The following is a 14,503-nucleotide window of genomic DNA, read 5'->3' as shown; positions in this document are numbered from 1 at the left end:
TGGTGGAATTGGTCCTCCTGGGAGCAGATACGGCGGAGGCAGAGGAATTGGGAATACGGGATGGCATTTTTGCAAGAGGTAGGGTGGGAAGAGGTGTAATCCAGGTAGCTGTGGGAGTCGGTGGGTTTGTAAAAAATGTCAGTGTCAAGTCGGTCGTCATTAATGGAGATGGAGAGGTCCAAGGAAGGGGAGGGAGGTGTCAAGAATGGTCCAGGTAAATTTAAGGTCCGGGTGGAATGTGTTGGTGAAGTTGATGAATTGCTCAACCTCCCCGCGGGAGCATGAGGTGGCACCAATGCAGTCACCAATGTAGCGAAGGAAGAGGTGGGGAGTGGTACCGGTGTAATTACGGAAGATCAACTGTTCTACGTAGCCAACAAAGAGACAGGCATAGCTGGGGCCCATACGTGGGCCCACGGCTACCCCTTTGGTCTGGAGGAAGTGGGAGGATTCGAAGGAGAAATTGTTAAGGGTGAGGACCAGTTCGGCCAAACGAATGAGAGTGTCGGTGGAAGAGTACTGTTGGGGATGTCTGGAGAGGAAGAAACGGAGGGCTTGGAGACCTGGTCATGGCGGATGGAGGTGTTGAGGGATTGGATATCCATGGTGAAGATGAGGCGTTGGGGCAGGGAAAATGGAGGAGGTGGAGGGCGTGGGTGGTGCCTTGAACGTATGTGGGGAGTTCCTGGATTAGGGGGGATAGGACAATGTCGAGGTAGGTAGAGATGAATTCAGTGGGGCAGGAGCATGCTGAGACAATGGGTCGGCCAGGGTGGAAAGGCTTGTGGATCTTGGGAAGGAGGTAGAACCGGGCAGTGCGGGGTTCCCAGACTATGAGGTTGGAAGCTGTGGGTAGGAGATCTCCTGAGGTGATGAGGTTCTGTATCCACTGCCTATCCTATACCATATCTGTGAAATTTATATTCCACATGAAAGTTTTGGTAACTTGTAATATGAATACCATATTCATGCCTTTGTACCTTTATTGTGGTAAAATCTCATGGACATGAAATGCCATTGTGAAGAGTGTTAATGCACTTATATACAGAATCAGAAACATCTCTGTCGATCTTGTCCATGCAAAGACTTCAACTTGAATTCATTTTCAAACCTGCAGAGCTCCTCCTCTTCCCTTCTCCTATAACTTATTGTCTTTAAAAACTAAGCAAACAGTTGCATTTTGATTTACCTTATTGCTCCTCCGACCTTGGTGATGTCTTATGCTAATGCTATTGGCCTTTCACATGAGATTATTCAATTTAAAAAGTCAATGATCACAAAATTTCTACTTCTTACCATTTACCAAGAGTTGGATTGTGTGCCGCTGCTCTTCTCTTGTCATTGGATTTTTAAGTATAATTGTGTAGTTACCAGCATCTTTCTCAGTCACGTCGTTGATAATCAATGTATATCCAACCTGCTTTATCTTATAGTATGCTTGATCTTTAGTGATTGACCTTCCATTCTTTATCCTATAAAACAAACCATCAGAAACTCTGGTGAAGCACACTTCATTAAGGCCCATTTAAGCGTTTATAGAAAACGCTTAATGAAATGCAAGTAGTGTTACAGCAAAACAATGTTGGCCATTAACTAAGGAATTGTTGATTTAGTGCAAATTACATTCGAATCAGGCTGCATCATTGTACTGCTTTTTAAAATTTAAAATGATCTTTTTAAGATGTTTTTCTGTGAAATAATTTACCATCAATAACTGAATAGACAATTGGATTACTTAAATTATGTGACCAAGTGAAATAACGCATATTTAAATACATTCAGAAATTAGTGATCAAAAATCAGATTGAAAATCTCAGAAATCTTTATAAAAATTTTTCTTGATATTTTTGTACAGATTATTGGTGTTCTGCACTAAACATATTCCAATTCAGAAATTTACTCTTCAATTTCATGCAGTCTCTTCTAGCAGACCAACCGCTAAAAGATACTGACTGGTGAATGTAAATGTGTCGATATTAATCATAAAACCAATTATTTTGCACATATCTGTAATACTCTATTGTATATTACTGAAAATAATATGGTATTTCATACAGTAACTCTGTTTATTTGTACCATTTATTTGGCAATTACCATTTCATTTCTGGCTGAGGATAGGCTGTAACCTTCACTGGAATTTTGACATTTCTTTCTTTCAACACTGCCTCAACTATCGACCCGGCTTTCTGATCTATGAAGATGAAGGGTCTGTCTGAAAGCACATAATGAAAACAAAGTCAGATCCGTAAAGCTTAGTGTTCTCATTGAAAACATAAGGTTTGAAAATCTCTGAGCACCATATGAATTGACACTGTTTGTGTAAGGCAGCATACTTCATTATATTTGTGTGAGCAAGTTGGGAAAACAATCCTTAACGTTCAACAACAGTCTGTGAAATAAGGCTCCCAGCACAATAAAAATTACCTGAAGAGCATTGAGTCATCACAATAAGGGATATATATTCTCCAGTAGGCTCTGGGAGCCTCTCTTGATGGCCGAAATGTACTTTTTTTTGTTTACGTTAAACAGCATGAGGTCATTCTCTTTATTACCTTACCTTTTTCAGTGTGATAGGGGGTGGAGGGAATTGAGCTACAGACTTTCCTGTTAATTTTGTTTCGTCCATGTCCACTTAATAAATAAATACCATAGTTACAAGAGCAGGTCCGTGCCTAAGACTCTTATAGCAAGTGACTCTCCTCCTTCCCTAAAGTGAGTCCAACATCTTGAAGCCACAAGTCAGCAGTGTGATGGGATACTCCGCACTTGTCTAGGTGACCAAAAACATTCAAGAAACGTCATACCATCTGGAAAGAAGCAGCTTCCTTGAGTGGCACTGCATCCAGAAACATCCACTCTCTCCACCGCCTTTGCTCAGTAGCAGCAGTGTGTACTATCGACAAGATGCATTGCAGAAATTCGCCAAAGATCCTTAGATAGCAACTTCCAAATCCACGATCACTTCCAACTAGAAGGACAAGGGCAGCAGATACATGGAAACACCGCCACCAGCAAATTCCCCTCCATGTCACTCACCATCCTGACCTGGAATTATATCGCTATTCTTTCACTGTTGCTCAGGCAAAATCCTGGAATTCCCTCCCTAATGTAGGTCCACCACAGAGATGACAGTAGTTCTTCTCATGGGCAACTAAGAATGGGCAATTTATGTTGGCCCAGTAGTGATATTCGTTTCCTAGGAATTATTTTTTTTTAATGTTTTGAGATTTTGACATTTTCATTTATTTCCTAACTGTTGAAGTTCTTACAGTAGTTTTTTTTAGTCCCAAGAGTGTTGTTGGTACCAATGTGGACGACAACTAGATCTCAGCCCTCCTACTCCAAATTCTTCTTCCTGAGGAGATGTGCTTAATCTTGGCACCAGACAGGAGACACAATCTTAGCAACCTACTGTTACACTGAAACAGTACCTATTCTCAGCTAGAAATTAACTGTTGTGGTCATGGGAATGGGGCAGACACCTCTCAGCACCTAATATGACCAATTACTCTGAGGCAAATATGTTGGATCCCTTCCAGAGAGGGGAAAATCAAGCCCAGTTTTTTTTTAGTCCAAAGTCCAAAGTCCAAATCATGAATGCAAATTGCAAACAGTCGAGATCCTATCACAATTCCTTATGGAACTCCACTGCTTTTATGCTACTCTGAATGATCCCGATTTTCCCTTACTATCTTGAAGCCATCTAATAATCCATTCTGACAACACATTCCTTGACTTATTTATAAGTTGGCTATGATAGGAGACCTTACCAAAGGCTTTTTGACATTCCAGATCAATTGCATTATTTTATTGTCATTGTCTAGTATCTCCATTACTTCTTCAAAATTTTCAGCAAAGTGGGAAAAGCAGAATATCCCCATGTTTACTCTTCATTATTATTTTTCTCATTTCTAAATGTTCTTTGGGAGTCTTGTCAAAGGTAGTAAATTATTTCACCCATTTGAACCTCGTCGCGGGCATACTGCTCATGCATTTGAAATCAAACACAAATGAACAACAACAAAAATAAAACTGTATTGCAAAAAACATCCGATCAATGTAAAATCCCATGTGGCTGCAGTGCAGCACCATCATATCTTTAGGTACACAAATAACAAACAGACAAATTTCGCTTCTTGACAAAAGGCTGGGAGTTGAGGTTAGGAAGGCAAAAGCTTCCAGGGAGGGTGTTCCAAAGACATCAGAAGCAACAGTTATGAGCAACAAAGACCAAGCAGAGGAGTTAAACAGACATTTGGCATCAGTCTGGAGAACAGTGTGGGAAAATGTGAAGTTGTTCATTTTGAAAAGGAGAACAAAAGAACACAAAGGGACTTGGGGATACTTATGCATCAAACAAAGAAAGCTAGCACCCAGGTGCAGCAGGTAATCAGGGAGGAAAATGGAATGTTGGCCCTTATTCCAAGGGGTGAGTATAAGAGTAGAGAAATCTTACTGCAACTGTACAAGGTGCTGAGGAGCTTTGGTCCCCTTGTCTAAGGAATGATATCATTTCATTGAAGACAGTTTAGAGAATGTACACTAGGACAAACCCAATATGGATGGATTGTACATAATCACATTAACAAATAGGATTCTTATGGGGTTTGACAGGGTAAATGCTGAAAGGAATATTTCCCTTCATCAAAGAGTCTAGTACCAGAGGGCATATTCTCAGAATCAAGGAGCACTGATTTAAGATGAGGAGATATTTCTCCTCTCAGAGTGTTGAGAGTTTTTGGAACTCCTTATCATAGACAACTGTGGGATTAGAGTCCTTGTGTATATTTACAGTTGAGATAGATAGATTCCTGTTCAGTGGGGGGAATCAAGGATAACGGGAAAAGGACAGGAAAGAGGACGTGAGGAATGTCGAATCAGCCATGATCCTATTGAATGGTGGAGCAGGCCTGAGGGCCAAACAGCCTATACCTGGTCCTATATCAGACAGTCTAATTACTGCACATAATCGGTCAATGTCTGGTAACATAACAGCAAAGATACCACCTACTGAGTTTTCTCTCTTTTCTACGGTATTTACCTTATTTAGCAGATCTGAGTATAATATTGCATGAAATCAAAATCTTTTCCTGACACACAAATCTTAGAGTCACTTATTTAACACTCCAGCCTTCTTGGTCCCTGTGTTAATTTCCATATTGATCTTGGTAGCAATCCAGAAACAACTCTTGGCATTCTGCATTTTAATTTGGACCATAACAATTCAACCTCCCATAGCAAAGCAGCATTCCTAGCTCAATCATGATCTTTGGCTTCTAAGTGATCATATCAACTGGATGCTCCCTTTTCCACTCTTAGATAACCTCTAGTGATGAGGAAGTGCCCTTAACCCTGGCACTGGGCTGGCCACACAACTTTGGAGCTCCCTCTGATAGTGCTGTCTGAAACTATCTATCCTTGTGACTATACTATCCCCTAATATTGCCATACTCCCTTTCATTCCTCCAAATTGAGTAGCATTTGTACCGTGATGCCATAGTTAGCTTTTTCATTTAGCTTGCAATCTTTGGCTAGTGAAGAAACTGGGATAAGATTGTTACATCGATGAGTTGGACCTACACATCTTTGGATTGTGGGAGGAAACCAGAGCACCCAGAGGAAACCCACACAGACACGGGAGAATGTGCAAACTCCACACAGACAGTTGCCTGAGGCGGGTCTCTGGCGCTGCAAGGCAGCAGTGCTTACCACTGTGCCACCGTGCTGCCCTCAATGTTTTATAGCAGTCCCTCTTCAGTTACATTCATGTATTTCACAACACATCGAAAAGAAGATCTCACCATAGATGATGACATCAGTGCTGTTCTCCTTTGTCATTATTCCACTGGAAGCACTGCAGAAATAAGTTCCTTCATCTCCTTTTGTCACATTATCTATGATCAAAATGTTTGAGAGTTCCAGCCCTTTAGGTTGTTCTTGTTTCATTGTTTTGAAGACCAGGTGTGGGTTCTATTAAAATTAACAAAAAAGACCCATGCAATGTAAGGCATCTGACAAAATATATTTCAAAGTCTATTGGATATATTCTGAAGTAAATTCCATTATGGCTATGCAGATCTTCCAAATAAGAAAAATGCTGCTTATGTGACATACTAGCATTTAAACTTCATTAAACATCAGTAAAATGGTGAGAAAGTTCTGCTCAATCAAATATGCTTTCTATTGTACATTTAGCAGAAGGCCTATCTAGTTGTTATGTGGTCAAGTGTTAAAATTGCCTCAAGAAAAAATATAGATTATTTTAAATCAACCTGTTCAGACACATTATTATACACCTCCAGGATGGATAATACTTGCACATAGACCCCTTGTCCCACAGGAAAGGACATATTAACACTGTGCTTCAAGAATTCTTTGATCTTCTGGTATTGTGGCCAATATTCCTCCCTCCTTCAAAACATGTTAACTGCTTAGTGACATTGTTGTATGTGAAATTTATTTATGTGTACACTGCCATTGTAGCCATAAAGAGTGATTATGCTTCAGAAGTATTACAATGTATGAAACATTCTTTTGGGGCATCCTGAGAACATACATCATGCTATATGAATGCAGGTTCTTTCTACATTGAGAAGAACATAATAACGAGATCTGTCCTTTTAGGCTCTGTACATCAGAGTATATCAAAATTAATTGAATGAAATATTTATGATAGCAATGAGAATAATAGAAATTGCAAGCTGAAGACTCTCTGACTAACATCTTGAAATTGCAACTAATATTCAAGCCAAGATTTTATTTCAGAAGCCATTAGATATGTCTATTGGAAAAGAGCAAATGTAGTTCAGCAAGATGACATGGGTCATCTCTGCTGGCCAAACTAACCTCCAAGTTATCGATAGAAAGACAGCTACTGATGTAGAAATATCTGTGTGGTAACCCATTACATAGTAACATAAGCATCAACTTTGGGTGATGATGTACAAGATATTAAATTAAATTATTCATGGTGACTCACCTTCTGTCCCATTGACATAGACAGGATGAAAATTTGAAAAGGTATATATGACCTAATTTAACCAATTACTTAAAAATTAGAATGACCCCCAGAAAAGCAGTGAATGGGAAAATTCATTCTATCACGACTTTTTTGGTCTATGAGTGATCTGCCCCACTACAATGGTTCTATCTGATATTGTCAGGAAATATTTTTCCTGAGGTAATCAAGTAAAAGCTTATGTTTATCATCATCAATGGGTCAAATTTTGCTTGAACTAGAGATCGTTAGTTCAACTTTCAATTGTACGTTTCGGCTTTAAAACTTTTTTCCAACAAGATATTTGAAAGAGTAAGCACAGTAAGAGCAATAGGGCATCACAATGAGACAAACAGGGGTATTTCCATCAATAATAAGATTAACTGGCTGAGAAATAATCAAATTTGAAGCCATACCAAGTAGAGAAAGGCAAATAAAGATACAGCGCAAGTTAGAATGAATGAAATGTGAAGAAAAAGACAGAAAAAGTTAGAGAAAAGTTAAAATGCAAAGTTTGATATTATTTTCAAACCTCTTAAAACAATTTATGACTTGAGGAAGTTGGATTTAATATTCATAATTGTTTACCTTCTGGATAAGTAAAGTTAATTGGTAACCATTAACAATGGTCACATTGTTAAGGATATTTATGCCATTAAATACTTTACGTCAGGAATAAAGAGCAGTCAAAGCATCAATACACTAACTTTCTGAAAAGACTACAAGACTACATTAGCTCAAACTATACTCACTCCTAAATACAAATCAGTTCTCAGACACATTTTTTTCACCTGTCATTAAAGGAACTAATCATTACAACTACAATTAATTTTGCAGGAGATTTGTTTTATCTTTCCAATATAAGTTCAAGGACATTCTATAACTACAAAGTATTGCCATTCTAATTTGACTACAGCAATGTAATGTAAAGAATTTTATAGATTTCCACCACTAAATGTGCAACACAAGAAGTATTCACTAATATAAGAACAATCTCATTTCATTTGGGATTTGTATCTAATTGGATTTTTACCAATTTTTGTTTGACACCTACGCCTAGACATACCATTAATTAACAGAGAAATGTTGCATACTTTTGTCTACTATGAACTTACTACCTCCAACCCAAATTTACTCCCATTTCCCGTTGAAGCATGAAGTATTGAAGACAAGATTCAAAATCTTTCTCTTCTCTATGGATTTGTTCTTTGGTGATATTTAGATTTTCTTTTGCTTAACTAAGCAAAGCTTCAAAACTTCCATATGTTATACCTTCAATCCAGGATACTTCCAGTTAAAGACGAGCCGAACATTGAGTTCAGTCTTGGCACTACAGTTGAGTATCAAACGTTCCCCCACTGCTAACTCCACTTGTGACCGAGGGTTCAGTGTAAGCTCCTGAATCTTGGTTCCTGTAGGGTGGATAGATTATACAATTATCCATACTTAGTGGCACAAAAATAGCAGAAATCAGCTCTGAGTCTTGAGAAATGTGTTGAGACGTGAAGACGATATTACAAATTGTAAGAATGTTTTACCTTTGTGCACTCTCTGTAAATAAGAATATGTCTTTTTATAAAAAGCTCATTTATAATTTTACTACACAAAATGTGTGGAGGAAATTTCCCTGTATTGGCAAATGCCATCTAATTCCCTGATCATGTCAGTGGGTTCAACATAGATCTAAAATTATGTTTTTTTAGTTACACAAAATCACATGAAGTGAGTAGATCTTTTAAAAATTCTTCTGTTAACTGTGCTTAGAATGTATCTGGATTATGTGCTTTTGTATGTCATTGCATTGCAAACATTTAATGCTTTAATGTATCTGATTTAATTCAAGGTTTAAACAATAATTGTAGTTTTGATCTCTAACTATATGGATAGTTCATCATGCAAGTAAAGCACATGCAAACAACAAGTCAAAATCAAAGCTGCAGATTTAATGTTTTATTTTGATCTCCATAAAGTCCCTGTCATAGATATGTTTAGAAATTACAACAAGAACACTTGGCCTAATCACTCACTGTTTATAATTATTCTTTATATGGTGAGCTGCCTAATCAGTTCTCATAGCCATACATGCTCTCCTTCAATGACTTGACTAGCATATTCTTCAATGATGACATTGGGCAGTATGTCATGGCAGTGCTGGCTGGAGAGCTGAAATGAGCTCTTCATTGTCTCCTTTTGGGAAGATTCACCAAATTCATTGATGACCAGGGACTTAGTAAAAGCTGCAGCAAGGCTTTCCTGAGACAAGCACCTTGGAGGCAGCCAGAAGCCACTTCTCAACAGTGGCAGCTCTACACACTGCTAGCAATGCACCCATTTCAGGATTCATCAATGGCTCATGCTACATGTAAGTGATGGTGACATGGAGAATGCAAAGGAGAAATTGTGGGGAAAGGGTGGGTGTTCAGCAGTAAAGACAGGGGAATTATTCTCAGTATGCTTCCCCTTCCTGAAAATGGGTTCCTCAATCAGGCACTGCCACTGGGTATTACATTACAATATGGACACTCACGAACCACTTAAGGGCATCATTTGGCAGTGAGATAGGAAGGTAATTTATGTGCTTTATTGGCATGGACTTAAATCAGGGGGAGAAGTGAGAAGGTGACAGGGCCCGCACATGCCACCCACCCAATGAACCACCACCTCAATTATTAAATTCATCTTGGGTAGAATATTACATCTGTCTATGGTGTGTGCTTCAGTCTTTATTTTTCATCCTTTTCAAATGTCTATTTCTTTGAGTATTGATGGGACTATTTAAAACCACTGACATTAAACTTCTCTAGGAATGTGAGCCCAAGTGTACTTTTGGAAATCATGTTCAAAACTGGGTTTCAGCTCCTTTGTGATGGGATGGGATGCAAAAGCACAACATGATATATCTAGCTATCGGCCTCAGAGAAACAATCACTGAGAATTCTCAGATAATCAATTCTCACTGGCAAACATGTCAGTATTTTTAGATGCAGACTTGAGATTGAAATCATATTCACAAAAAAAAATCAAAAGAAAGCTTACAGAAATAATTTTTCAGTGATGCTGACATTCTAAACTTGTTCAGGTGACTATCTGGGGCATGGAGAAATGTGATAACAAGTGATATACCGTTGCAAATAAAAAAAACTCTTGGATATAGCCTCAACTAATTACAAGATTAATCTTCCATTGAATGGATTAAATTTTGCAAATAATTAACTGTGTAAAAGCAATCAAATTATTGACCACAGGACGCTAGGTTTCCTGTTGATAAAACCGGAGACACAGTAATATAAACGATCTTTCAACCTGAATCTCTAGCTCAGCAGGCAATAAGCATAAAATGACATCCTACTGTCTGTAGCTGTGTCCAGGATTATCAGCCAGTAGAACAGCCCCACTGTGAGAAGTAGTTTAAATTGGCCAGTTCCGATTATCTGTTATCTCAGTCGACAGATTGAATGTAGTATTTTTAAAATGAGATACAGGCAGGTCATAGTACAGATGTTTCAGTTTACAGACTGATAAACATGCATATTATTTTCAGGCAGGAACTATTTAAACACATGTATTAGAATGTCTTCCTCACTGAACTATGTTTCTGTTATGTTGTAGTTATAGCCACGTACATAGAAATAATAAAAGGAAATTATACTAATTTTCAAGTCCTTGCCACACCATTTGCACTTTGAAACATAGCGAATTTGGGATCTTAAAACTGTGACTGGGTGAATATTGGTTCCCACCTGCTCCCATTTTCAGACAGATCTTAGCAAAAAGGTTAAAACTTTCTTCAGGAATAGACATGGTTAGATGATTTAGCTCTTTTTTTTTGTCATCTCTGTTTGATAGATTACCAACAACTACAGGCCCAATTTGCCAAATATCAATGGTAGGAATTACTAGCCAACTATTTTGGGTACACAGTGAACAAATTCTCAACTTTAATTAATGGATTCTGAATCCTGATTTCACTTTATTTTCAATGTCAGTAACTTGTGAATTTTGAGTTTTAAAGGCTTGCCAAATACAGTATAGATACTGGAAGTTTTTGATTGCTTCTCAGAAACTAGTTTCTTCCTCGCACCACCAATGCATCTAACTCTGTGTAGAATTGTAACAGGATTTGAAATTCAGCAGCCCTCATGAGGTCTGTGAAAAATTGTCTTGTGCTCCATAAAACCTCTGAACAGGTGAGAACATGTCCCGCCCACTGCATGCAATTTTCAATATCCAATGATTGCTCTCAATCGAAGTTAATTTAAGTTTAACCACTTCAGTAAAAATGTACAAAATGCTGCTTACCTAAGACTACCACCACATACATGTTGGAACTATAGACTCTTCCGTTTATTGTTGTTTCACATGTGACCATTCCTACATCTCTGATCTTGTGACTCAAAATAGTGAAGCCTTTCTGATTGTCCCAGAAAGTTGTCATTTCATCAGCAGCAATGTATTTTTCTGGGTATTTCTGTTCAAAAATTAAATAGGAATTATTTTGTGAATTAAAAATGTGATATGAAAATCTAATTGTTAACTATTGTTGATGTTGTATACATTAATTCACAAATATAGAGATATAACTGCACAGAACAATAGGATTCTGTTTGTAGGGTCTATGTTGGCCTTTTATAGAGCAATTCAGTCAGTCTCACTGGCCTGCTGTATCTGTACAAACCTGTAAGTCAATTATCCTCAAGTGCCCTCCAATTTTCTTCTAAAACTGTTGATTGTCTCTCACACCATCACCCTCATAAGAGTGAATATCAGGTCATTAACAAATGCACTGTGAATACATTTCTTCTCATACACCTCCTGCATCTCTCACCAATACCTTAAGTTGTAGTGCCCTCATCCTTGTAGTATCTGGAAATGGAAACAGCTTTTCTTTCTTTATCTTCTTGAAACCTGAACACTTCAATCAAATGACTCTTCAATCACCTTAGCTCCAAGGAGAACAATATCAGTTTCATTGGCCTAACCTTTCAGCTAAAAACCCTCATCCCTGCAAACATTCCAGTAAATCCTCTTTCAAAGGTTTTCACATCTTTCTCAAATATGGTGATTGGTCATGGGTACAGTACACTAGCTGGGGCCTGGGCTATAATTTCAGACAAAGCTGGCTGAGTTTACTGCTGTCGCCTTGTGTGTGAGTCCACAGGAAGAGGGATGGCCCTCCATTGGACCTGGTCCTGAAAGTGCCTTGTTGAATGAAATTCATAGTGACCAGCCCACTATGGCTTGAAATGCATTTTCTCAGGTAATCTTCCACTCTTCAGCTCATCAATTATGTAATTAGGCTCTACAGCGCCTTTCCCAGGGAATCATGTGCTTCACAGATGGTATCTAGAGGTGTTGGTACATTGGCTGGTCCAATGGAAGGCCATCCCTCTTCCTGTGGACTGTTGGGGAGATTTCACTGGGGTGTTTAATGTAGGGCTAGGGAGGGTGACACTAGTTCTGCAACAGACACTTCTAGTTCCAGTCCTGAAATGGTTAACAACAGCCAAGCGAGCTGCTGCTGGCGACTGCATGACTACCTGGCTGGAGCTTGTAAGGGATATGCATAATGTTAATTAAATCTTGGAGCCTGTAAATACCAGCCAGTATCAATTGCCCCATCGAAACTCGGGATTAATAAAGAAACCGATCGGAATCTGTAACTGTTAGACAAGTGTGAATTGCTCTATCGGAACCTGTAACTATTGAGTGTGAATGGCTCTATTTAAGTCTAAAGTTCATAAGTGTAATTGTCAATTTAGTTAAACTGAAACTATTGAAAATGGCTAGCCTGTCAGACACATAGTAATTCCTTGAAACAATGAACTATCGAATACGGGATCGGAACCGCTCCCGGGGATGCCTGAGCCATTGTCAAGCACAGCAGGAGCTGGACAGGCACTTCGATGCGGCCAACAGGAGGACGGATCCCCAGCGCGCGCAGATGAATGGACCAATGGGGAAGGCGAACTGACCGGGGACTCCAGGCAGCGCGAAGTATAATTGTGTCAAGTTTGAACGAGAAGGGAGAACGCCTTCTCTAATGAATGCATGCTTGTAGATTCGTTGTACCAGTTAAGATTCTGTGAATAAATGGCTGTCTGCGTCTAACCATAGTTGCCAGTGTGAGTCTCTCCTTCCGAAAGAACACGCAAAGACGGGACCCCGCGGGTCCATCTTAACAGGACTCACACACAAGGCGACAGCAGTAAACTCAGCCAGCTTTGTCTGAAATTATAGCCCAGGTCAGTGCTGGGCCCTGAGTGAAGTTGATGCCCTACAGTGCAGAATGAAGCTCAATGATCTTCTGCACTCCACAAGAGTAAGTCTTCCCCTCTGTTTCCTCAGATCCATAGGGCCATAACTCCCCAGACTAATGTCACCAGCAGCACCCCAATTGATGGAACTATAGTCCCTAGAACTGATTACAATTGACCTGCAGATTGATCATGCCTCAGTCCCTGGAGGGTGAGGGGACAGTCCTATCAGAATCCAGGAATCCAAGTACCTGACTGATCATGACCCAACCTTCATTGACTGGGATTGAATCAGTCCCTCAACTGACTGTATTTCTCAGTCTCACTAAGGACTTTAATGATCACACATAGCTACTTGGTTGAAGCATATTCAACTTGTTTGCCACATAATCTGCCAGCACACGTTGCAAGAGTACTGTGGCACACGATGCCTCACATCAACATGTCCACCTCCTCAACTGTTCAAGGCTCCCACCGTGACATGCTTCCTTCTCCCTAAGTGCTAAAAAAAACAAGCCACTGAGATTGGCCGCCTGTAACTGAGCACTAAATATCCTGTGAACTAAGAAAGCAATGTGATCCACACAAAAGCTGTTAGCCCTTAAAGTGAAGTCAGTGTGAGAGTGCTAAGAAAGCAAGCAAAAAGCCTTAAGACTCATCCTGTGTGGATACATGGTGTGTCTGTGTGTGTGTGTGTGAGCCCGCACACAAAATGATCTATCAGGAACATACAGCCCTAGATACTCCTGAGCACCGAAGTGTTGAAGGGCTAAAAAGCTGCGTGATTTGGTCTGACAGCAGACCCGATGATGTGGTGAGACTGGTGGTTTGCCAATGCTGACTTGCATGGATGAAACATCAAGCAGGATGTTGACCATACAGCGGGAAAGAATGTTGGAGTGATGGATCTATTGAATGATGACTGGGACAAGCATTTGGAGAGCTGCAGCCTCTGATTACTCACTGACTTGCATATTAGCAATTTGTGCTGCCTGGATTTTCAGGGAACAAGAGGACAATTGCAATTGGATCTTTAATCAGATGCAGATAAATTGAAATACCGTAGTCATTGCCCAATGAAGTTGCTGGTCAAGGCTGAGAAAAAAAATTGCAAAAGCCTTTCTGGACATTGAGGTTTTCTTGTTTTTCCATCATTCTCACTGTTGCTTACATCACAACAAGGAGAGGAAAATTTTACCGTCAGGTTTGTCAACAAACTCTTATGTGGTAACTTGGTTAAGGCTTTCTTTGA

The 14,503-nt window shown here is 39.5% G+C and overlaps 1 protein-coding gene across 3 annotated transcripts in view; it reads right to left on the bottom strand.

The window, feature by feature from the left end:
- The window catches only part of kdr (kinase insert domain receptor (a type III receptor tyrosine kinase)), a 71,054-nt gene that overhangs the window by 44,514 nt on the left and 12,037 nt on the right, over positions 1 to 14,503 (bottom strand). For all 3 annotated transcript variants that reach the window (XM_043690775.1, XM_043690784.1, XM_043690792.1), the window contains 5 exons: positions 11,297 to 11,465; positions 8,270 to 8,409; positions 5,802 to 5,970; positions 2,095 to 2,212; positions 1,297 to 1,472 (listed from right to left, as the gene is read on the bottom strand). In XM_043690775.1, coding sequence (XP_043546710.1) covers positions 1,297 to 1,472; positions 2,095 to 2,212; positions 5,802 to 5,970; positions 8,270 to 8,409; positions 11,297 to 11,465 — 772 coding nt within the window. The remainder of the gene's footprint in view (positions 1 to 1,296; positions 1,473 to 2,094; positions 2,213 to 5,801; positions 5,971 to 8,269; positions 8,410 to 11,296; positions 11,466 to 14,503) is intronic.

This window comes from Chiloscyllium plagiosum, chromosome 1 (assembly GCF_004010195.1).
Source record: "Chiloscyllium plagiosum isolate BGI_BamShark_2017 chromosome 1, ASM401019v2, whole genome shotgun sequence".
In the NCBI taxonomy this organism is placed as follows: Eukaryota; Metazoa; Chordata; class Chondrichthyes; order Orectolobiformes; family Hemiscylliidae; genus Chiloscyllium; species Chiloscyllium plagiosum.
The sequence above is the reverse complement of the archived record's forward strand: the minus strand, read 5'-3'. Positions and strand labels throughout refer to the sequence as shown.